This window comes from Protopterus annectens, chromosome 9.part0 (genome assembly GCF_019279795.1).
Source record: "Protopterus annectens isolate FY-2018-M chromosome 9.part0, PAN1.0, whole genome shotgun sequence".
Taxonomy (NCBI): domain Eukaryota; kingdom Metazoa; phylum Chordata; order Ceratodontiformes; family Protopteridae; genus Protopterus; species Protopterus annectens.
In genome coordinates this window covers 1,024,520,140-1,024,545,855 of record NC_056743.1, presented here as the reverse complement: position 1 = coordinate 1,024,545,855, position 25,716 = coordinate 1,024,520,140, and the positions used below count along the sequence as shown (strand labels likewise).

General features: G+C 43.8%; 1 protein-coding gene across 1 annotated transcript in view; it reads left to right on the top strand.

Moving 5' to 3' along the window:
• Positions 1-25,716, top strand: part of SMARCD1 (SWI/SNF related, matrix associated, actin dependent regulator of chromatin, subfamily d, member 1) — a 1,197,111-nt gene that overhangs the window by 647,648 nt on the left and 523,747 nt on the right. The window contains exon 6 of the mRNA XM_044083818.1: positions 151-267. Within this exon, the coding sequence (XP_043939753.1) occupies positions 151-267 (117 nt within the window). The remainder of the gene's footprint in view (positions 1-150; positions 268-25,716) is intronic.

Below are 25,716 nucleotides of genomic sequence, written 5' to 3'. Positions count from 1 at the left end.
GTATGTCAGTGTGCTCAGGTGTGTCAACAAGCTCATGCAGAGTAGCTTAACAAATGTTTGACTTTACGTAAATGCAGATGATTTGGTTTAACAGTTGAATTAAGTACTGTAAAGAGATGGAAGTTTACCATATATGTACTTCATTCACAGGCTGCTTTATCGAAGTATGACACTACAAAACAGAAACGCAAGTTCTCCTCTTTCTTCAAATCTTTGGTGATTGAGTTGGACAAAGACCTATATGGACCAGACAATCATCTTGTTGAGGTTTGTATTTTAGTATTAACTAATGGAAATCTTGTTGGTTCAGTGGGGGGGGGGGGCAGATGGTTAAATGTGTGTTAGTATAGTATAACTGTGTACATTAGTACAGTGTCTGCAATAATTCAGAATTTAGAACATTAAAACCTTAACTCATTACTTCCAATGCGAGCATACTTAGCTGGAGATATGACTTTCTTTGGTAGCCTTTAAGAGCGCATTCATCTGTACAGAGTTCCCATGACAACTGAGACAAGCATGTGCAAAAGCTTTAGCCATTCATATTGTACTGCACCTACAGATCGCAAACTAAGCTGTATCTGTAGCTTATGTGAAATGAAAGTGCATTTAAACATAGTTACATGGGGGGGGCACATTGGAATGGATCTTACCCATCCATGCTGTTCCTGTGAACTGCATCCATCTGCATGGATGCAGTAAAGCCTTAATCAGCATAGTTTAATCTCTTAGGTTCATAGATAGGTACTAGGCTATCGGCCCAAGGGCCTATATAAGCCTAGCCAACAAGGTTCCCTGGCTTACGCCACCCAAGAAAGTTATTTTCCTGTACCACTGTTGAGCAGAGACACAGAAGTATTTCCTATTTCCCATCCACTCATCAAGATTTTTCTTGAAGAGTGCTAATGAAGAACTTTGCTTGACATAGATGGATAGCCTGTTCCAGAGTATGGGAAGTCTCTGGGACAGGAATCTATCCCTCCAGCATGTCCTGTTTATTGTGGTGACAAGGTTTAGGTCCCTAGAGCGTGTAGCTCGGAGGGATTGGGATTTCTTTAGGTGTAGCATGTCCAACAGCTCTGGGTTTGACATAGCTTTATATGTTAGGCAGAGATCACCTTGGAGTAGGCGATATGCTACTGAGTAAAGCTGTAGATGATGTCCTTCATGGATGCATCTGCAGTCATAACAACTGGGTTGTCCTGTCGTCAGGCAGCCCTTCGGTCGGCCGGATTCCAAAGTCCGGGTCCTGCTTCGGCTGATGTCGCACTTCACCCGACGTCATCTCTGCTGGTCTTCGGGTATAAAGGCATCAGCCGACGCCATTTTCTTCAGTCTTTCTTGCTGCGTGGCGCCCGAAGCAGAAGCTGTTCGCAAGTGCCGGTCGGTCAGATCCAGAGATTACTACTACCGAATACTCCTTCGAAGACTTCTAAAAACTAAGTACCCCGTTGGGGACTCTTTCTTGCCTCAGCCGATGTCAGAAAAAGTCAATAACTGTTTAACTTGTGGGAAACAAATACCTCATAAAGATTTCCACTCTTACTGTTTGCCTTGTTTAGGCCCAGACCACGACGTAGCAGCCTGTTCGCCTGTGCTTCTTTCAACCGAACGCTTAGGCGCCGGTCGGAGTTTGCTGAACAGTTTTTCGGCTCTGAATTTGCGTACATTATGCCGCCGGATCCTCCGACTACCCAAATTATTAAAAAACGCAAAGAAAAAGACCGACACTCGCGGTCCGCGGTTTTGGCCGAAACCATGGTTAAGCAAACCCCGAGTGTCTCGGTTTCGGCCGAAACCGAGAAAACTGATCAGAGTACAGCCGAATCAATGACTACTACTGAGGTTCCGGTTACCTTACTTGATTCGGCCTCAGAAATTTTACCCACTACAGTGGTTACTAGTGACTTATCAGACACCATCCCTTTGGATGTCTCTACCCCAGCACGTGGTGCTGCTAGGCCTCCTGCAGCCATGTCTATTAAGGCCTTCGCCAGGGCTAAAGCAGCCAAATCTACTAAGTCAGTGCCTGTTAAACTCCCCCCAACCAGGCCCACTTCTAGTTCACAAATGCTTACTCTGGCAGAAGATTTAATATCCTTAATTAGGGGATCTCAATCTCACCCAGACAGGGCCTCTCAGCCCCCAGAAAAGAGACCTAGAGCAGAGCCCCTTGAGCCTGTGTCCTCTGATGATTCTCGAAGACTCAGATATTACAGACCAGCCAGAGGCTCCTTTCTCCAATTTTGAGGACTCAGATGCTGAAGAATCCATTCCAGCTGCTTCCCCACCAGAAGAATTCTCCTTTGGGGAAACCTTACATGCCATGAGAGAACAATTCCAATGGCAAGAACAGGATTTTTCAGACTCCAGAAAAAGACTTAGGACTTTTCTGCACCTACCACAATACAGGCCCTTAGCTATACCTCCTGTCCTCTCTGTTGTGGACGATGCATTTAATGATGTTTGCACTGCACCAGATTCTTTACCTCCAGCACCTGCCAAACCAGATAGATTTTACAGGGTACCAGACACTCATCATCACCTATACAAGGCCCCTCTTGCAGACCCCGAAACTATATCCCAGGGCCCTAAGGCAGTAGCCTCAACCACAGCAAAAAACCCTATTCCTTCTGAAAGGGAAGCCAGGTCTTTAGACAGATGGGGCAAAAAGGTTTATACCTCTGCTACTCTCTCAGCTAGAGCTTTAAACTGTCAGTTTCACATGATACAATACCAAGAGTTTATGCTTGATCAGTTAACTAAAAGCTATCCTCTGATGACTCTATAGATAAGAAAATCTATTAGAAATGGTAAATAACATACAACAGGTTAGTAACCATTCCTTAAAATGTGGCTATGATGCACTGGAGGCTTCATTTAGATCAGCCATGACTGGCACAGTGATAAGAAGGCATGCATGGCTGAAGGAACAAGTTTTACCGGATCATGTTAAAGCTAAGTTATTAGATGCTCCTATGGATAAGACCAGTTTGTTTGGTACACCTGCCCAGCAAGTAATGAAGAAAATGGAAGAAAAGGCAAAATCTGTACAAACGGTTAAAGATTTCTTGCAGGTTCAGCCCCCAAGGTTTAGCAGGAACTGGCCTGCCAAAAATTGGTCCTTTCCTGACTCCACAAGATCCCAAAGGGGCAGGAATAGACGTTCCAGAGGCAGAAATCAATCCAGAGGGGGTACCTACAGAGGACGACAGTGGCAAGGTAATAACAGAGCCACAGGTACAGCCACTACCACTACAACAGGGCAATCACAGTGACTTGATTCTAACTCCGCCTACCAGGGAACAAATAGCAGCACCCTTAGGCGGAAAATTAACCTTATTTTCAAAGAACTGGCACTATATCACAAAAGACAAGTGGATTTTGCAAACCATAGACCAAGGTTACGGTTCCACTTCCACACTATACCAGTCAAAAGAGGAATGCCAAACCTACCTCCAAATCAAAAAACAGAAGCTCTACAGCAGATAATGCAATTAACAAAGATGAGAGCTGTGGAAAGAGTACCAATAACAGAACAAGGCAAAGGATTCTACTCCAGACTATTCCTAGTTCCAAGAAAGGAAAAAGTTGGAGACCTATTCTCGATCTGTCCACCTTAAACACATACATCATTGTCCCAAAATTCAAGATGCTGACCCTACAGCAACTTCTTCCCATGCTGGGCAAGGAGTGTTGGCTGGTAACTCTAGATCTCAAGGAGGCATACCTGCACGTCCCCATTCGACCAATTTGCAGAAGATACCTCAGATTTCTTGCAGGATCAGAGCACTATCAATTCTCAGCATTGCCCTTTGGCTTATCTACTGCGCCCAGAGTATTCACAAAATGCCTGGCATCAGTAATCGCCCACTGCAGACTACAGGGAATCCAAATTTATCCATACCTGGACGACTGCCTACTACAAGGGGACAACAAAAACAAGCTGACAACAGATTTACAAAGGGTCATTTACTTGCTACAAGCATTGGGATACACAGTCAATTTGCAAAAATCAAGGCTGATTCCATCCCAAACAAGGACATTCTTGGGTGCAGAATTGGACACAGTAAAACAAATGGCATTCCTAACTGCAGAAAAACAAAAAGATCTCCCTCTTTACTTCTTGGCACTAACAAACCACAGCAAGCTAACAGCAAGAAAAGTTCTGCAGGCCTTGGGCTTCATGGCATCATGCATAATCTTGGTTCCACATGCCAGACTACATATGAGAAAACTACAGTGGTACCTAAAGAATTTATGGTCCCAACACAGGCACAGCCTAGAAGCAGAAATTCCACTAATTCCATGCCTAAAACAGGAGTTCCTATGGTGGGCTCAAGCATGCCAGTCAAACCCAGGCTTACCCTTTCACAAATATCAAGCAAGCCAAACCATCACAACAGACGCCTCAGACCTAGGATGGGGGGCTCACATGCTGGACAAATGCGTGCAAGGATTGTGGACGCAGGACCAACTTCACCTGCACATCAACCTAAAAGAAATGCTGGCAGTAAAACTGGCAATCCAAAATTCAGACCATTTCTCAAAGAAGGCCATTTGATGATAAGGACAGACAACACCACAGTCATGTGGTACATCAACAAACAGGGAGGCACTCATTCATTCCCCCTATGCAGAATGACTTTGGACCTTTGGAACCTGGCACTCAGCTACAACATCCAGTTACAGGCATTGTTTGTACCGGAAAGGAGAACACTCTAGCAGATATGTTAAGCAGAACCACCTCGGATGCTCACGAATGGATGCTACACCCGGACATCTTCAAGACCATCGCAAAGAAATGGGGAATGCCACAGATAGATCTATTCGCTTCCCTCTCAACCACCAGCTCAAAAATTCTGCACAAGGACATTCCATCCACTTGCATCGAAAGTGGATTCGCTCCTTCAGCTGGAAAGGCCTGACAGCATATGCATTCCCACCTCTTCCCTTGATACACAAGGTATTACTAAAAATCAAGGCGGAACGTCCAAGGATAATCCTGATAGCTCCAAACTGGCCAAGACAACACTGGTACCCATTGCTGAGGAGCATGTCTCGGGACAAAATGTGGTCAATACCCTGATGCCTTTGATGTTAACTCAGAACAACTACAGCATCATGCATCCAAACCTAAAACGTTGCAGCTGACTGCATGGCACATCACATAGCAGCAACTATTCCAGATCTCTCCCAAAGGGTGAAAGACATTATCCTTGAAGCCCGCAGACCTTCAACAAGAAGGAACTATGCAGGAAAATGGAAAAGGTTTGTCATTTGGAGTGCTGAAAGAGGGAAGGATGTGTCGAATATAGATATGGCTAACATTCTGGAGTACTTGGCAGAGCTTCTTCATACAGGCCTGTCCTATTCCTCCATCAAGATACATGCATCAGCTATTTCAGCAGAATACAGCTTTGATCCACCTGTCTTCTCACATCCTCTACTCAGGCAGTTCCTCAGAGGGATCAAGAATGTAAAACCTCCTAGGAAACCACCACTGCCAGCTTGGGATTTGAACTTTGTGCTAGAAAAGTTGACACTGGCACCTTTTGAACCAGCAGCAACAGCAGACCTACAGCATCTTTCATGGAAAACTGCTTTCCTACTGGCAATAATCTCAGCAAGGAGGGTTTCTGAACTTCAGGCCCTAATGGCAGTACAACCCTTCCTAATCTTCCACCAAGACAGAGTGTCCATGAGGACTAATCCTACATTTATGCCTAAGGTGGTATCCAGAGTGTCCTTAAACCAGGCAATCCACCTACCTACCTTCTTCCCCAACCCACAAAACAGAGGGGAAAGAATGCTGCATACCTTGGATGTACACAGACAGCTACGCTACTACCTGGACAGAACAAAAGTAACAGAAAACTGAACAGCTTTTTGTAGCCTATGCAACAGGAAGGGAAGGAAAAGCAATTTCCAAACAGACAATCTCCAAATGGATAGGAAATTGCATACGATTCTGTTACTCTTTCCATGGAAAACCAATTCCACAGAACATACAACCTCATTCTACAAGAGCAACAGCCACTACCACAGCCTTCTTACGAGGAGTGGCAACCAAGGACATTATTGAGGCGGCTACTTGGACCTCCGTGCATACATTTGCCAAGCATTATAATTTACCTCTGTATTCTAGATCCCGGTCAGGGTTTGCCACTGCTGTACTGCAAGGGATCCTAACCACACCATAATCTATTCTTCCTCCTCCCTAGTTGGCTATGGTATTCTACCCAGTTGTTATGACTGCAGATGCATCCATGAAGGACATAGTACAGTTTTGTACCTACCATAAATGTAGATGTCCGAACTGGATAGCATCTGCAGTCAGGATTACCCTCCCTCCTTCCCCTCTGTGGTACTCCTAGGGTATTTACCCTCCTAATAGCTAGCTGGTGGGGGGGAGTCTCTTATGGTGTATTTGTTTGTATATATGTACATACATGCTTATTTTTTGTGTTTGCCTTCTATCCTTTGGGAAACATTGGCATTTTTACCCAAAATTTAGACTTCCATGAGGGCAACTGGCATCTGGGGCAAGAAACACTGAAGAAAATGGCGTCGGCTGATGCCTTTATACCCGAAGACCAGCAGAGATGACGTTGGGTGAAGTGCAACATCAGCCGAAGCCGGACCCGGACTTTGGAATCCGGCCGACCGAAGGGCTGCCTGACAGGACAACCCAGTTGTTATGACTGCAGATGCTATCCAGTTCGGACATCTACATTTATGGTAGGTACAAAACAGTACTTTCTTCGTGTTTCACTGTTGCAATCATTACATTTGGCTAATCCTGCTGGCAGGTTGCCCTCAGCTGGCCTGAATTCCAAAGTCTTGGGTCCTGCGTCGGCTGCTGTCTCCCCTTCCCTGACGTCAGGTTGTCAGGGATATAAAAGGAGCAGCCGACGCCATTTTCTTCAGTCTTTCTTGCCGTGCGGTGCCCGAAGCAGAAGCAGTTCGCAAGTGCCGGTCGGCCGACTCCAGAGATTTTCGTGTTTGAGTTTCAGATCCAAACGCTTCAATAAAGCTTTTTTCTTGCTCCAGACCGATGTCAGAAAAAGTTAATAATTGTATTGCTTGTGGAAAGCAAATACCTCATAAGGATTTTCATTCTTACTGTATTCCTTGCCTAGGCCCTGATCACAACGTTACTGGTTGTCGATTTTGTGCTAGATTTAACCAAAGCACTATTAAGTGCCTGTATGATTTTGATTTAAACTTTTTTGGACGCCAGTTTAATTGTAATGAAATGTCGTCGGATAGCCATCCGACTACCGTAGTTTACAAAAAATGCAAAGAAAAGGATAGAGAAAAACAACCGAGGCCCAAAACCGATGACGAAGCTTCTCCTAAGCCAGTCGCCGGTTCTCAATGAGGTGCTTTCGCAGCCCCTGATGCCCGCTACTTTAGAGTCGCAGGCTGCTACTGACTCCCACGTGGAGTCGGCCATGCCGCTTGATACTTAAGGTATTTGAGCCTCTGACGCTAATCCCTCAGATGGGTCCGGAGCCGCTGAGCAGGTACCGGCTTCTGCGGGTGTATTCAGACCTAAACATCTTTACATTAAAATGACTTCAGCTTCAAAGGCAAAGACTAAAGCACCTTCTAAAGCAAGGAAACAAACTCAAGAGCCACATGGACAGGCCTGTATGCCCAAAAAACAGATGCTCAAAATGGCCGAAGACTTGATTACCTTGATCAGGGGTTCCCACCCCCCCCCACCCCTCCTGATAAGAGGCCTAGGCAAGACACTGACTATGAATCTTCAGATCAGGTTTCTATTTCTTCTGATTCCTCTTCTGATCAGGAATATCTCCCCCCCCCCTCCCCCCAATGAGGATTCTGATGCTGAAGAATCTATACCTTCAGCATCTCCTCCTAAGGACTATTCCTTTGGGGAAACCTTGCATACCATGAGGGAGCATTTCCACTGGGAGAGCCAAGATTTTTCAGAATCTAAAAAGAGGCTCAGGGATTTTCTTTTACTACCTCAGCACAGGCCTGTAGCCATTCCACCTGTGTTAGACATTGTAGATGTGTTTTCAGAGTCTAGTCTGACCCCCCTGACTCCTTACCCCCAGCTCCTGTTAAGCCTGACAGATATTACAGGGTTCCTGACTCTCACAGATTTCTTTTTAAAAACCCTGCTGCTGACCCAGAAACTATTTCACAGGGTCCAAAGGGAGTTGAGGCTTCCACTGCAAAAAACCCAACCCCCTCTGACAGATTCAAGGGCACTGGATAGATGGGGAAAAAAGGTTTACACATCTGCAACTTTGGCTATAAGGGCCTTAAACTGTCAATTTCATATGCTTACGTATCAGCAACATGTCATGGGATTGCTTAAACAAAAAATGTTAAATTCTGAATGTGCAGAAAACAAGGAAATGCAGGATTTATTGTATGCAGAAGAAGTTGGAAAACATACTTTGCAATGTGGTTTTGATTCTTTGGAGGCCTCCTGCAGGGCCGCAGTTACGGGTTCTGTAATTAGGAGTCATGCTTGGTTAAAGGAACAAAATCTGCCTGATCATGTTAAAGTTAAATTACTAGATGCACCTTTACAGCATGATACTTTGGTCAAAGATTTTTTACAAGTACAGCCACCTAGGTTTAGTAGACACTGGCCTACAAAATGTTGGTTCTTTCCTGTGTCAGACAGACCTCAAAGGGGCAGATCCAGACACCCTAGGGGCAGATCCCAGGTGCAAGGTTCTTATAGGCCCAAGCAATCGGGTGCGTCTACCTCCAAAGCTGGAGAAGATGGATCACAAACATACAGAAAAATGTCCCAATGACTTCCCCCTGCTGCACCAAGCACTTATCTTCTGGCAGCACCCTTAGGGGGAAAATTAGCACTTTTTGCACAAAATTGTCACATCATAACCCAGGACAAGTGGGTTCTAAACATAGTGTCACAAGGCTACAGGTTCCATTTCCATACTCTACCAAAGGTAAACGGCTGGCCAGATCTGCCAAAAAATCAATGGGCAGAGGCACAAAAACAAGTCTCGTCCCTCATGGACATGGGGACCATTCAACAAGTACCAGAGCAAGAGCAGGGACAAAGATTTTACTCAAGACTGTTCTTGGTACCCAGAAAGGACAAGGCCTGGAGGCCGATACTGGACCTATCTATTCTGAACACTTTCCTGGATATTCCAAAATTCAAAATGTTGACTTTGCAGCAGCTTCTGCCTATGCTGGGCAAGAATGCTTGGCTTGTGACTTTAGACCTAAAAGAGGCATACCTGCATGTTCCAATCAGGCAGTCATGCAGGAGATGCCCAAGATTCAAGGCTGGTTCAATGTATTACCAATTCTCTGCACTGCCCATTGGCTTATCTACTGCTCCCAGGATCTTTACAAAGTGCCTGGCACCAGTAATTGCATTCTGCAGACAGAGGAATACAAATATATCCTTACGTGGATGACTGTCTCATTCAAGCAGAGAACAAGGACATTTTTCTTCAACATCTGGCATTTGTGAAAACTTCTAACATGCCTAGGGTACACAGTCAACAAAAAGAAATCAAAACTAGTACCCTCACAAGAAATAACATTCCTGGGTGCAAGCTTGAATATAGCTGCCCAGATGGCTCATCTCACACCAGACAAAGGCAGCTGACTACCTATTTCAAAATGTTGGCAACAAAGGCCCAGTTATCTGCAAGAAAAATTCTGCAGGCTTTGGGCTTCATGGCATCCTACATCCTACTAATTCCATATGCAAGACTGCATATGAGGAAACTTCAATGGTACCTAAAAAGTGTTTGGACTCAACATTGCCGCAGCCTGGAAACAGTCATTACTCTCATTCCCTGCTTGCAACAGGAGTTTCGATGGTGGGCAAAGACTTGTCACTAGAACAAGGGACAGCCATTCACATTACCTCCAGCCAGGCAGACACTAACAACGGATGCATCAGACTATGCCTGGGGAGCCCACATGGCAGGAATAAGCATTCAGGGCACGTGGTCTTCAAACCAAATGCATCTACATATCAATCAAAAAGAGATGTTAGCTGTTCAAAATGCCCTGACAGCCTTCAAGGACCTACTTCAACTGGGACAACTACTGATAAAGACAGACAACACCACGGTCATGTGGTATATAAACAAGCAGGGGGGCACATATTCTTACCCCCTTTGCAGACTAGCCATGACCTTGTGGGACACAGCTTTGACTTAAAAAGTACATATGCAGGCACAATTCCTGCCAGGAAAGGAAAATACTCTGGCAGACGAACTAAGCCGAAACCTCATGGATCCCCACGAGTGGAAGCTGGATCCACAAGTCTTCAGCATGATAACAAGGAAATGGGGATGCCCGGACATAGATCTATTTGCCTCCCCTCTCAATTACCAACTAAAAAGATTCTGCACAAGGATTTATCACAGACAAGCATGGAAAGTGGACGCCCTGTCTTTCAGCTGGAAAAACCTATCAGTATATGCCTTTCCTCAACTGCCTCTCCTCCCCAAGATGCTCCTAAAGGTCAGACAGGAGAAGCCAAAGATGATACTGATTGCCCCAGACTGGCCACGCCAGTACTAGTATCCAATACTAAGGAACTTATCTGTATACCCAGCTTGGACCTTACCTCAAATACCTCAACTAATGTCCCAGCAAAACAGTCAGATCATGCACAGCCAACTCAGGACATTAAACTTGGCAGCATTGGCGGATAATGTAGTCATACAAAAAACACCTCTCAGTACAGCTGTGATGGATGTCATTCTGGAAGCCAGAAGGCCTAGTACTAGAAAGTCTTATGCTGGAAAATGGAAGAGGCACAAGGAACTGATACAGCGATACCAAATATTCCTCAGATTTTGCAATACTTAACTGAGATGCTGGACGAAGGCCTGTCTTTTTTCATCAATTAAAATTCATACCTCTGCCATTTCGGCTCATTACAATACAGAGCCACCACTTTTTTCTCACCCTTTATTAAGGCAGTACCTCAGAGGAGCCAAGAATTTAAGGCCCCCAAGGAGACTACCAATACCTGCATGGGACCTCAACTATGTCTTGGAAAAGCTCACCCTGCCTCCTTTTGAGCCAGCTGCTGCTGTGGATGTGAAGTTTTTATCTTGGAAAACAGCTCTGCTCTTAGCAATTACTTCTGCAAGACGAGTTTCAGAGCTACAGGCGCTCATGGCTGTGGAACCTTTCATAATTTTTCATCCAGACAGGGTCTCCCTGAGGACAAACCCAACATTTATGCCTAAAGTAGTGTCCAGTGTGGCTCTTAACCAAGCCATCCATCTGCCAACCTTTTACCCAAATCCACAGAAAAAGGGGGAGAGAATTCTGCATTCTTTGGACGTACACAGACAGCTTAGATTCTACTTGGACAGAACCAAAGCTTTCAGGAAGAGAGAGCAATTACTAGTGGCATATGCTGCAGGATCACAAGGAAAGCCTATCTCAAAGCAGACCATTTCTAAGTGGTTAGGCCACTGCATTTGTTTCTGCTACTTACACCATGGCAAGCCAATGCCTAAGGGCATTAGGCCTCATTCCACCAGAGCTGCAGCCACCTCAGCAGCCTTTCACAGGGGAGTACTAACCAGAGACATTTTAGAGGCAGCTACTTGGAGTTCAGTGCACACTTTTACAAAGCATTATCATCTGCCACTCTACTCTAAATCCAGGGCAGGCTTTGCCACTGCAGTTCTGCAGGGCCTCAGAGCCGCTCCTACTGCTGTCTAGTTCCAGCCTCCCAACCATAGCTTTGGGACTCGACCCAAATTTAATGACTGCAACAGTGAAACACGAAGAACATAGTACAGTTGTGTACACTTACCATAAATGTAGATGTTCAAGTGTATTCACTGTTGCAGTCCAGGTTACCCACCCGCCGTCCCCCTTTTTTCTTTTGGATCTGATCTTTCCTTCTCTGATTTATACCACCTATGTGGTGTATTTGCTTATAGATGAAGGTAAAATTTATATTGGTGTATTTCTGAATATATATATAAAGTTTGGCTACCCTTTTTGGGGGCACCTAACATCTGGGGCAAGAAAAACTGAAGAAAATGGCGTTGGTGGCTGCTTTTATACCCTTGACGTCAGGGAAGGGGCGACAGCAGCCGACGCAGGACCCAAGACTTTGGAATTCAGGCTGGCTGAGGGCAACCTGCCAGCAGGATTACCCAAATGTAATGACTGCAACAGTGAATACACTTAAACATCTACATTTATGGTACGTGTAAACAACTGTACTTTTTTTGAGGCGGTCAGTGTAGGGCATTTGTTTGAGGCCAGTAATCCTCTTTGAGAGGTACTTCTGTGGCCTTTCCAGCTGCTGCAGATGTCTTGAGGTACATTCCAAAAGGGGCATTGTACTCTATAATGAGTCTGAGTGTCGAGTAGAGGGGAACAATGACCTCTTTTTTTTCCTGGATGAGAATTTTTTTATGATGGTGTGCCACATAGAAGGACTTCCTAACTACTGTGGCGATGTGACTATCAAAGGAGAGACTACTGTCCACCTGGGTCCCAAGGTCTCATCACACATTCGGTGTTAAGTAGATTGCTGCCTATGTGGTAGTTCATGGTTAGAGTTTTTACCAAAGGGAATGACACAGCACTTTTTGGCATTGAGCTTGAAGACCATGGCTCTGACACCAGGCATCTGTCTCAGCTAGGCCCTTCTGTAGGATGTCCACATCATTTGTGGACTTGACTATGTCTCCTAGTTTGCAGTCATCTGCGAACTTCGTTAGCCAGAGGCCTTCTGTGTTAGCCTGTACTTCAGAGAAGTAGATGCCAAACAGGAGAGGTCCCAGGACGGAACCCTGTGGTACTCCACTTGTCACTGCTTTGAGGTCAGGTTTGGAGTCTGCAGCTTTTACAGTGTGGGTTCTGTGAGTGAGCCAGTTGGCAACCTATCTTGTGACTTAGGGATTTATACCTAGTTTAGTGAGTTTAGCTATAATTCCAGAATGGGGGATGGTGTCGAAAACCTTGGCGAGGTCAAGATAGGCTGTGTGAGCCACTTTACCCTCATCTACGGCTTTGGTGACTGCCTCAAAGAAGTCGATCAGGTTCAGGAGGCATGATCTGCCTTTCACAAACCCGAACTGGGTGGGATCCAGAGTTTGGAGGTTACCAATGTCTTTGTTTGAGTTCCATGATGATACGTTCCATGGTTTTGCAGACCAGGCTCGTCAGGCTCTGGCTCCATCCTGCATTCATTACGGATTTGTTCCTAAAATAATAAAAGTATATTTCATTTTATTGGTGGCATTCATGCTTGCCCTGGTTCCAAGCAAGTCTTGAACTGCCATGCAGCCTTTCATCTCTGCTTCTCATTGAGGTTTGTAAGTACTGTTGCGTAGTCACAATAGTGGTGTGAACTTGAGTGCTGTCCTAACTAGATTTGTTCAGCTGAATTTTGAATAGTGTATCCAGAAAATATGTTCAGCTGTATTAGCACCACAGGAATAAAGAAATAAAAGGAGGTAGGTAATGCACAGATATTCTAAAATGTACAGTTTTATTTGCTCTTACATTTATGGATATTATCAGTATTTGCATTTACAGTTTTAATGCTAGTATCTCAAGAATGGTACCCTCCTCGTGAGAGAGTAAGATGGTGAATAGAGAAGATGACATGATTTAGGACTCATACTAGGCAAGATCATGTAATCTGAGATGCCTAGCCATATACACTTTTCATGAATTCATATCTCATGTTATCACTGCAGTCTTTGCCTAATACCATCAAGTAAAGTAGCTTCCTTACATTTGTATTTAATTTTTTTTCATGTATTCATCTAAATGTCTAAAATTAGTTGGGTTTTCCACAGCCTTAACTCCATAAGGGAGTCTGTTCTACAGTGTAAAGATGGTTTGAGAGACACTTGGAGGTTTGGAGTTTTTTGTAGTTTTGTTTAAAGCCATCTTGTTTAATGGCCCCCTTGTCTTATTTTTATGATAGCTTGTCTAGAGTAAGGCCCAAGTCAGTGCATCGTTAATTGATTATTCACTGCCAAAATTTACCTTTTGTATACCTTTATGTTCCATTGGGCAAGTTTAATTTCTTCAGCTAGTTGCAGTACTCCCAAGCTGAAGCTTTTTTTTTCTTTTAGTGAACCTTTGGTTCACATCTATAGTGAAGTCAGCACTCTGCCATGTACAGGGTTTGAATCATTTGAAAAGTCCTAGCAGCTATAAAAACTGAAGTGTGTTCCATCATTTCTTCATGATTGCAAACACGTTGTGGTGGTGGTGTCTTGTGTTGGCAGTGGGTGTTAAAAAAAAAAAAAAAAGGGGAAGATGATGCCATCTCAAAGATGACATCATTGTCATAGGCTGTGAAATCAACACTGGTGACATATGCAGGACTTTCATAAAGTTACAGAAGTACAGTGCAGGCAGTGTGTTGGACAGTAGAAGTTGGAAATTATAAAGTTAGAATTATGACCGAGTTACAGATTATTAATATTAGCAATATTTAAATACCAAGAGTAATATCTCATGTGTTGTAAGTTGTGCTTTAGGGAGCAAGTTGGCATGTGCAAGGCGAGGTGATTTGTTTGGCAGACACAGTGAAATCATCACTGTGGGATGTACAAGATTGGTTATTGAAATGTTTACAAAAGACTGTGAAAAATGACATTTTCCTTATTTATATTGTGGAAAAAGTGTGTAGTAGTGTTGTGTTGGGATTTGTGTATGCAGGCAGTGGGTTTTAATTATAAAATTGGCCTTAAAGCATGGTCATAATGTGAAGATATCAGAAAAATATTTGTCACAACACTTATGAATGTTAGCAGTAATTTCATATCTGCATTGATATTGTAAATGCTGTGTAGTTTGATAGCAAACAAACGCTACCATCTTGTGCAGAATTACACCACACAGTTTTCCATTATTTGCCATCTACCATGTGCGGGTTTGTAGATTAATTTTGCTACATTAAAATATTATGCAAATATGCACAATTTGCATTTCTTTTGCAGTGTCACAAAACAGTAATATGCTTGCATGTTACTACAAAACTGCTGAACAGTCAGTCTTTAATGCTTGCAAAAGTACAACTCATTTGACAGTAGTGCTTCTGATTTTTGTCAAGTAAATTGCCATTTTTTCATAAATTTGATGCCACCCAATGCACTTTTGATGATAATACCCATGTTTTGCTCATCATCCAACAGCTTTCATAGTTTTTTTTTTTGGAGTTGTGCTCTTAGGGGATTTTGGAAGAAATCTCAAAATTGTTTGTTCCTTACTGTGGGAAACAGCTAAGGAGCCAGTAATCCTCTCTTTTTGCATGTTGAGGGAAGAATTCTTTATGGTATTTTAATTATTTTACTTTGAAGAGGAAAAAGAGTCTGCTACTATTATGTCTTGTTTAGTCAGTTGGACAGAACTTCAGCACACACACATACACACATGCCATTGCCACACATCGGGGCAAAAAATGAAAAGTCCAAAACCTTGAATGACTACCGAAGCAGAAATAGTGTCATTGATTCCCTGCAGATCAGGGTACTGTGTGTTGGAATTTTAGATAGTTTGTCTTCAGCTAAGAGTAAGGAAAAGAGAGCAGAATGGCAGCAACTACAACTTCCTGAAATCTTTGTAACACAGTCATTGTGTCTGTGTTCTTTACAAGGTCCTATAGTGATTTAGACGCTTATGGTGTTGAGATAAGAAAATTAAGTTTAGTAAGCTGCATGATTCATTAATAAGTAACATCATAATTATATTAGAAATGATGAAACATGGAGCAGGTTAAGAGGAGTGTACCTGACCTTATGAAAAGTCACAGATTTATATAGAGCAAGTTAAATTTCAAGTACACAGTTTATCTTGCACTCATTTCACTTAAAACTTGAGACCAGTAAAAAGGCAAGGATGAGAAAATGAGAGAATATTTATAAAAAAGAACTTGTGAGAATACACTGTAATGTTAATTAAGATAAAAAGAGTCAAGAAGAGCACAGAAAACACTGTGCCATTGATGTTAGGGTTTCATGCACCTGTTGTATGCATTAGCATAAGAGGAAGCCGTTTCCCGCTTTTTAAGTATGTTTTGTAGAAAACCATTTTGCACAGATGGATAAAAGAAAAGGCAGCTGTTAAAAACAGTTTGCATGTTATTGAAGAGAAATGTGAAAACCGACTGTTTCTCATATTAACTAATCTTGGTAGTACAAAGTAAGAAAATGCATTAGAAACCGATAAGAAGCCAAGTCAGGTAAGCAAAATGTTGAATGTAAGCTGCATTCTTCCATTTCATCAAGAGAAAGCTGGTTGAAGTTTCATCTGGATGAAATAAATTGGTAGAAACTTCATCTGGATGAAACTGAAAAAAATGGGGGGACAGACTGTCATACCCCCTCACTTTATGTATACAAACTTTTACAACCACAAAATAAAAAAGCCCAAAAACAAATAAACTGCACTTTGCGTGGCTTAGAGTAGGTGGGAAAGGCAAAAGTAAAAAGAGGATTGTGTGGACTTTTAGTAAAGTGGATTTTGTGTGGACTGGGGCATGCTCAAAAAATCAGCTAAGAGTATAGATCAGGTATAAAGTACTTTGTGAACAGGGGTGTGTGTGGAATGGTTTACTGTCAAAATTGCAAAAGGCAAAACAATTGCCGTTTGCAATTTCAAAGTAAACCATCAAAACTGGAATCTTGACCCTGTTACAATGTCGAACTCATCTGATCGACTCTGCAGAGTCGACATCATCTTCGAAAATGTCACATACCTGTGTAGGAGCTAGTGTAAATGAGACTCCAGTGCAACCTATCACGCCTTTGTAGGGGGCAAGCCTTCCTGCCCCCCGACCCCTTGCTAACTATTTATTCCAACTCCGAGATCACGCTGGGGGATATGGATGAATTTCCACACCGCAGTCTCCATACAGTTTGTCGAACACACTTATGCAAATGCACTACTGCATTCACATAAGTGTGTTCGACTTTGCAATACACATTTTGTGAATGACAGTCTGACTTTCTGCATATTACGTGCCGTCAGATTGCCGTTTGCACAAAACATATAGTAAACTATGTGGAATTGGTAGAAAAGAGAGGATCAGTGTGATTGCATAGGTCGTCTGGTTTGAAGCTAGCAAGTAGGGCAAAAGATGAGGGGCCTACAAGAGTTGGAAAGAAGGGGTGGAGAAACGGAGTTGGCACAGAACAAGGAGGCTAGGAAAAATGCAACACTGATAACTGCCAAGACTGAAGCTGAAAAGGAGTTGGCAGAATGCGACAAGAAGGGGAGCAAAGGTTTTTAGGTATATAGCAAAAGGAAGTGAGGGGCAGTTAGCTATGCAGTTTAAGATGGGAAGAAGCAGAGGTACTGAATGGTTCGTTTTTGGCTTTGACAAAAGAAAAAATGGGAAAGTACCATGCTGTGAGGGAGGCAAGAAAAATAGTGGACAGGCAGTGAGGTAAGAGGGGAAGGAGGTTCAGTGAACTTACTGCCCTTAAGGAGGGATAATGCACAAAAAGCAGATTGGGCTGCCTCCCAGAGTCTCTAAAATGTGTCCAATGTATTGGTGGGCTTCTGATGTAGGTCTTCGGCAGCTCACTGTTAATGCAGGCATTTCAAAGGGATGGAAAACAGAAAATGTGTAGCCCTTGTTGGGGGGAGGGCTTGAAGCCCAGGCAGCTACAGGCATATGAATATTATAATGACAGGGAAGATAGCATGGAATCCCGAAGGGCTGGTAGCATGTCGAGAGGATGGGTGTATTTCTGTAAGACATTAACCAGCATGAGTTTGTGGCCAGCAGCAGCAGCTTACAGTGAAATCTGATCAGTTTTATAGCTGAGGGACTACCACTATACATACATCTCTTGGTCCACATAGACTATTAGTTAGGTCCCTCTCCACAAGGCTGAAGAACTGGCCATCTTTGTATTTTAATTTTAGGGTGAAAATAGTTCTGGTGAAAAGTAGTGTCAGACTTAGGGTAGTGGTTAGAGGAATGCAGCAAGGGGATCTGTCCTGGCTTCAGTACTGCTGTTTGTCTCCTGTAAATTTAATGTTACAAAGATGGGTGCTGGAGTGGAGAATTGGGGAAGGGAACTTGAGCAAAAGATTTAAAAAACCCTATTCAACCAAAGCCTGAGCACCGGCTTCATCCCAGCTGAATGGAGGATAGCCACTGTCATCCCTCTACACAAAGGTGGAGCGTCCACTGACCCAGTCTGTTATAGGCCCATCAGCCTAACCAGCCCGATCTGCAAGGCCATGAAACACATCTTCATGGACCTTATAAGCAAGAACATTGGCAACCTCCAAAAGCTTGACCTCACACAGTTTGGTTTTGTCAAAGGGAGATCATGCCTGTTAAACTTGATTGACTTCTTTGAAACAGTCACCAAAGCCATGGACGAGGGGGAAGACTGTGCACACCACCTACCATGACCTAGCCAAAGCCTTTGACACTATTCCCCACTCGGGCATAATAGATAAACTCTCCCAGATAGACATCAACCCGTATGTTAGCAGATGGGTAGCTAACTGACACTGATAGAACCCACTCAGTCAAAGTAGAGGAAGCCACCTCTAGTAGTAGACCACTAATGAGCGGTGTACCCCAAGGATCAGGTCTTGGGGCCTCTACTGTTTGAGATGTACTTTTTTGAGGTGCAAGCCAAAACCAGTGATCTTTGGCTGACCACGTTTGCAGATGACTGCTAGCTGGGCGCAGTCTTAAATTCCCTTAAAGATGGAACATCTTTCAAGAGGGCCTTACCCAGACTAATGACTTGTGCAAGAAGCATGGCCTCAAACTGAATGCCAAGAAATGCATCGTTATACCGTTTGGGGAAAATGTCATCCCCACTAATTATTAACATACTAAGCATGCAATCAGTCATGAGGGACTTGGGCACCCAGGTTGATAGCAACTTGACATGTCTCAGTTCTACGGAAGGCTTTCTACATGGCCCACCTCATAAATAAGGGTGTTTCATTCAGGAGCAAGGTGGTCATATCTCTGTACTCCTCCCTTATCACAGCCATTACCGAGTACAATGCCCCCTTTGGCAAGTACCTTGCCAAACACATGCAGCAGTTGGAGAGACCATAGAGGTTCCTGACCAGGAAAATCCAGGGTCTCAAACACCTATCCTATACAGATAGGCTAAAAGCTCTGTCCTTCTACTCTGTCTCATACTGACTTCTCAGAGATGACCTGTGTCTGGCATACAAGGCTACTTCAGACAGCCTTGATGGAGTTGCTGCATATCTGTAAGACAAACTCCATTCGCGCAACCTGCATGCAAGGCCTTAACCTGGTCTGACATTAATAGAACTTGGTGGTATAGATGTGTGTCCCAGACTCCCCCCATCTGTGGAATAGACACCCTCACCATGTCTAGCGAGTACCTCTCTTGTCCTCTTTAAGAGGAACTTAGACGACTGGATGGGAAACAGAAAATATACCCCTGGGATCCCACCTATGTCCCTGCTGCACAGGGGAAACGGGTCCTGACTTTGAGGGAACATGGGTGAAATTTTTGGCTAGGCTTATAAGGGCCTTCAGGCCAATAGCCTAGTATCCTATGAACCTGAACAGTTGGCGAGAGAAAGTAGTTAAGTTTATTTGTAATCCAATGCAAAGCAGTGCACTTGGACTATAACAATTATGTTGTAAAGTGTTAGCTTGGGGGAATGGAACTTGTGACAGCAGAGCAGAAAAACTGTGGGTGATGATCATAGCTGCACTGGAAGCGGGCAGTGGGCAGTGGTAGCAGGAAACAGAATCTTCAGAAGGATAGATTTCCAAAAAATAAGTTAGTACTTCCAGTCTAAGGGAATTGACCAGACTGCACCTCGAGTACGTGAAGCTCTAGACGCCATACAAGGAAAAGAAGCGTGGTGGAAGTAACTAGAGGTAAGCAAACAGAAAAGGTCTGTATGACAGAGGGTAAGGAATATGACCACCAGCTGGAGGAGCTGGATAACCTAGAGCTGTACTTGAGATCAGGAGAGGAGGGAGGGGGAATGTTGCTGCTCAAGATTGTATTTGATACAAGTGAAATGGGGGGTCATTTTGGTCAGGAAGCATGGGGGGACACAGGCAGAAGATTGTAAGGGGCTCATTGATCCCTGTACGTCTGAAAGTGAAGGTATTTCCACAGACAGGTTGATGTCCCATGGAATTGATTACTGGAATGGGTTTTAGAGGATTCCAGAGGCATTCACTGGCTCTTAGGCCAGGTAGAAAAAGGTAAGGAGGTAGGTAGGGATGAACTGGAGGTAGAATTTTAAATGTGCATTAAAAATGCATATAAAATAACTGCTTATTACAGAACTGATTGCAAGAATAAAAATAAAAGTATGGAACTTTTCTACCGTAGCAAGTACTTTTATCTAAAACAGTGCACTTTAGGCTCTGGTTACTGTGCTTCATTTAAATGTTTAATTACTGTTCTAACAGTAGCATTATCAATCCACGCCCACAGAATGTTTGTGTTTTGGTACACATTTAAAATGTATATGATCGTTGAGACTAGACGAACTGTTGCATTCAGTCTGGTTTGCCTGTAATCTTTCACATCCAACTAATTCTCTGCATTATCCACTCGTATTTGCCTGAGTGCAGTCACATAAAAAATGAAATGTTTTAAAACTCACACATTCAGTGTATGGATATATAAATCTTTTGTATGCTTTTTATTTTAAGCATAGTAACAGTGCTTGTAAATTCCAGAATTTAGCTTTTTTCTATAGGGAGAACTATTGGAAAACTGAACAAGCAAATCACCAACATGAACCACAGTGTTGATGGTAGAGTAAAAAAAGGTACTCAATATGAGTATTAATACAAAAAAAATGATGGGCAGTTATCAGCAAGTCTACATTGTTTGCATCTGTTGCTTGCATTAGTGCTCCACAGCCTAGATGGCTGTGAATCCTCTTTCAGAAATGTTTTTAAATGTTGATTCATTTAAATGTGGTTCACCAACCATCTTCTCATTTCCTGGTCTCATGTTGGTATCTGCCATTTATTACCATTTCCTTTCCTGCTGCCAAAGAGCACTCCTCTTGCAGACTTTCAAGCATATTTCTTGTAACAAGTCTTCCTGTAACTAGTCTAGTCCAGATACAGATTTGCTGCATCCAGGACTGTTTGTAAGGTTCTGAGCCCCCCAAGCCTCTCTGTGTTAGAGGGAAGACTTCTAGCTTATCAGTGGGAGTGGTAAGCACTAGGTAGCCCATGTACCACAAGAGGAGTGGTTTCTGGCCCAGAAATTTTAGTTTATTGGCCGTTTGGGCAGTTTTTCCATCTCTTTCAACTTTCTAGTTTAAAATCCCACGTTTGCACTCATTTCCCGACTTTCCTGTAACTAGTCTAGTCCAGATACAGACTTGTATCCAGGACTGTTTGTAAGCTCCTGAGTGGTGCCAAAGTCTGCTCTTCAATTTGTCCCTTAAATCTGCTAGTTCTATCCTCTCCTGCACTTACACTAGCTTATTAGTCTAGCACTTTACCAGACTTCTTGTAGCAATTATTGTAGCACACAAAAGTGCTACAAGCACTTAACGTTCTACAAGGAAACCGATCCAGTATTTATCAGTGGCCACCCCTCCAGGCATGTCTAAAGGTCAGTTCCCTGTGATTTCTCCTATTAACCTGGTGAACTTGGGCATCCTGAGGCAATGTAGCAACTGCCTCATGTACATCAACAGCCCTCTCCTCTTACCTCCCAACACTCAGACTTGTGAGAGATGCACTTGTACATCTAAATTAGAAGGCACTCACTCTCCAGCCAAGACCGGAATAGCTGGTCAAGAGGAGAAGGTCACCACTTGCACCACACCACATGGAACACACAGCCCTCCAGAACACACACTAGCACTGCCTTCACATAAAAACTCAAACCACACACCCACCTTTGCTGTGGCTCTCAATAAAAATCTACCCAAGCAGCAGAGACCTCCAAGTCAGAAATGCACTCAACCACTACAACACAACACTAATCACGAGACACTTAACTCTCCTAAACAGTGTGCCACTCAACCAAAGGCCCTAAGGCAAAACAGCATGCCCAACACACTAGTCATAGGTGACTCGATAGTGAGGCACACTGATGTCCCACTCACTAGGTTGAATAAGGAGAAAGCAGCAGTCAGCTGCCTGTTAAGTGCCAGAATCCGTCACATAATGCACGCACTCAGGTCCCTCAACAACAGGTACAAATATAACTGTCATTGTACATGTGGGTGTGAATGACCTGAGACGTACCTCCCTAGACTACACGAAGAGAGACACGGAGGAGCTCTCTGATTATGTAGCCCAGGCGGGTATGACCCTAGCCCTGAGCAGCAGCCTACCATCATCCAGAATTACCACAGTAAAAGCAGAAAATTATTGATTTCAACAATTGGCTAAGTTTCTGAGGACCAAGTGATTGACAGACCTCGATGCTTTGCCAGAGATGACCTGCATCTGTCACCCCTGGTCTTCCAGATGCTGGCCAAGGCTCTTGCCATCCCTATAGTGCCTTTTTTAGATGATGTTCCAAAGACCAAATTACCACCGTAGCAACTACAAACAAATGCAATTTGAGGATCATGCTGCTCAACGTTAGAAGTCGAAATCTCAAAATGCACTCACTCAAAGCACTCCTTGAAATGGAGAACATCGACATTTGTGCTGTAACAGAGACCTGGTTCAAGGCAGCAGAAAGCACCCCTGCACTACCAGGCTATACCTCATTCCACACCTTTTGGCTCCAGAACTTGGAGCAAAGCTCCAAAGGCGGTGGTGCTTCCATATTCATAAAGGATGCACACACCTCCAGACTGGTAGCCCAACGTAACGCGTCAGATACTTCAGGTGCAGCTAACATTGAGTAAGACAGCAGTTCAGGTCGTAGCCTGCTAAGGTCCCGCAACCATGTCCCAAGACTCTCACTCCACATTCCTAAGCACCCTGGAGGATATTAAGGTCCAACCTAGCACTCTTACTTAGGCGACTTCAACTACCCCTTCATTAACTGGGAAAACTACTCGTGTACCAATACACTTGCCCAACATTTCCTGGAGTTCATTAATTCCAGTGCCCTTGACTAGCTCGTTCTTACCCCCACTAGAGGTAGCAACATCCTTGACCTGGTCATTACTAACCTGGACGACTGTTGCACTACACTAATAGTCAGTTCCTCCTTGGTTAGATCCAACCACAAACTAATCACCTTGGAAATACACCCCCCCCCCACCCACCCACCCAACAAAGGTAACCACAATGAAAAACTTCTCCAAAGCTAACTTTGGGCTCCTAAAAACTGAGGTGGCTTACTTCACAGCATCCATGCAAATGGAGAATGGCTGTATGACCGCCAAATCATACACCAATGCACTGTACGAACACGTACACAAATGCATGGATCTCGCCATATCCAGTAGAACCAAGACTGTCCTCCAAAAAAAGGAAGCCAATCTGATGGCCCTCTGCCATAAACAAACTCTGCAACAGGAGGATGAAACTAATGAAGAATAAGGTGAAATCCCAAGACTGGAAAAACTTCCTTACTAGCCTCAACAAAAGGTTGAGATCCCTCATCAAGTCCTCTAAAGCTAGCTATGAAAACAGAATTGCAGCATATAGTAAAGACAACCACAAGGCCTCCTATAGTTATGCAAAGAATCTCCACAGCAATACCCAGATTTGCTCTGAGCTACTGCACACCAGTACCTCTTATACTGAGGCAACAGATATTGCCAGTATACTGGCCGATAGATTCAGTGCCAACTTTACCCCCCCCCCCAAAGGGCCGATCACAATACCAGTAGATTGCCAGGCACCCAGTATTACTACTGCACAGGCTAAAACAGCACTGTCCAAGGCCAAGAATACATATTCTGTGAGACCTGGCAATATCCCTTGCTGTGTTCTAAATGAACTACAGAGTGAACTGGCACCTCACCTGTGTGACCTGTTCAATCACAGCCTCACCTCAGGCTTTGTCCCTACCGAATGGCGCACTGCTACAGTCATCCCTCTCCACAAAGGAGGAGTGACTACAGGCCCTGGGAACTATCGCCCCATTAGCCTGACAAGCCTGATATGCAAAGCTATGGAATGCATCATCATGGACCTAATAAACAAGGATATATCTCCCATCTCTGCATCCCACACAGTTTGGTTTTGTAGGTCATGCCTCCTCAACTTGGTCGACTTTTTTGAGTTCGGCACCAGAGCTGTGGATGAAGGCAAGGTGGTTCATGCAGCCTACCTTGATCTGGCCAAGGCTTTTGATACCATTCACCACTCAGGAGTCCTAGAAAAACTCACTAAGCTAGGCATCAGCCCCTATATCAGTAGGTGGTTGCAAACTGGCTCACAGATAGAACCCACAGTGTGAAAGTAGCTGACTCCCAAGTCAGACTGTTGACTAGTCACGAGTGGAGTCCCACAGCGTTCGGTCCTGGGTCCCTCTCCTGTTTGGTATCTACTTCTGTGAAGTCCAGGCCAACACGAAGGGACGCTGGCTGATGAAGTTCGCAGACGATTGCAAGTTGGGAGCTATTAACCCCCCAAGTGAGGTTGACCTCCTACAGAATGCCCTCACTGAGACCGACTGGTGTCAGAACTATGGCCTTAAACTCAATGCCAAAAAATGTCATCCCCTTTTGGAAAAACCCGATTCCCATGAATTGCCACATTCATGGTAGTCCACTGAACACAGAATGTGTTATAAGAGATCTGGGAACACAGGTTGACAGCAACCTCTCTTTTGATCACCACATTGCCACTGTGGTTAGAAAGTCCTATGTGGCACATCTCATTACTAAGGGTTTAGCATTCAGGAAGAAGAAGGAGGTCATTGTCTCCCTCTATTCTTCCCTCATTACGCTAATCATAGAGTACAATCCCCCATTTGGCATGTATCCCACTAGATGCCTGCAACAACTGGAGAGGCCATAGAAGTACCTCACAAAGAGGATCCTAGGCCTTAAACACTTGTCCTATATGGAGAGATTAAAAAAACTCCAACTATTCTGTGTCTCATATCGCCTACTTAGAGGTGATCTCTGTTTAACTTACAAAGCCATGTCTGACCCAACTCTGTTAGAAATGCATCTAAAGAAATCCCAATCCCTCTGCAAAAGATGCTCCAGAGACCTCAACTTCATTACCACAATTAACAGAACATGCTGGAGGGACAGGTTTATAACCCAGAGATTGCCCACGCTGTGGAATAGACTTTCCATACATGTCAAGCAGAGCACCTTGCTGACCCTCTTCAACAGAAATCTTGATGAGTGGATGGGAAACAGAAAATTCACCCCGGGGATAACTCCAGTGGCTTTATTTATTTATTTATTTATTTATTTATTTATTTATTTATTTATTTGCAGTTGTTTAACCAGGATAGTCCATTGGGCCTAATGAACCCGTTTTCAATGGAGTCCTGGGGAGAAAAACTCCTAAATACATATTACACAAAGATTAATATACACACACAGATTGCATGAAGATTGCAGAGGTAAACAAACTAAGCTTAATATACACACATAGATTGCAGGTTCATTACAGAGGTAAACAGACTGATCAAAAGTATTTCAATCAAAGGAAATATCAAAACATTTTTTTTTCCAGTTGGAATGAGGATAGGTATTTAGATGGAGTAGGGTCAGGAGTTACTAGGTACTAGAGGCAGGCAAGAATTTGTCATCTGGAATTTGAGAGAAGGAAGGGAAAGGGTGAATGAA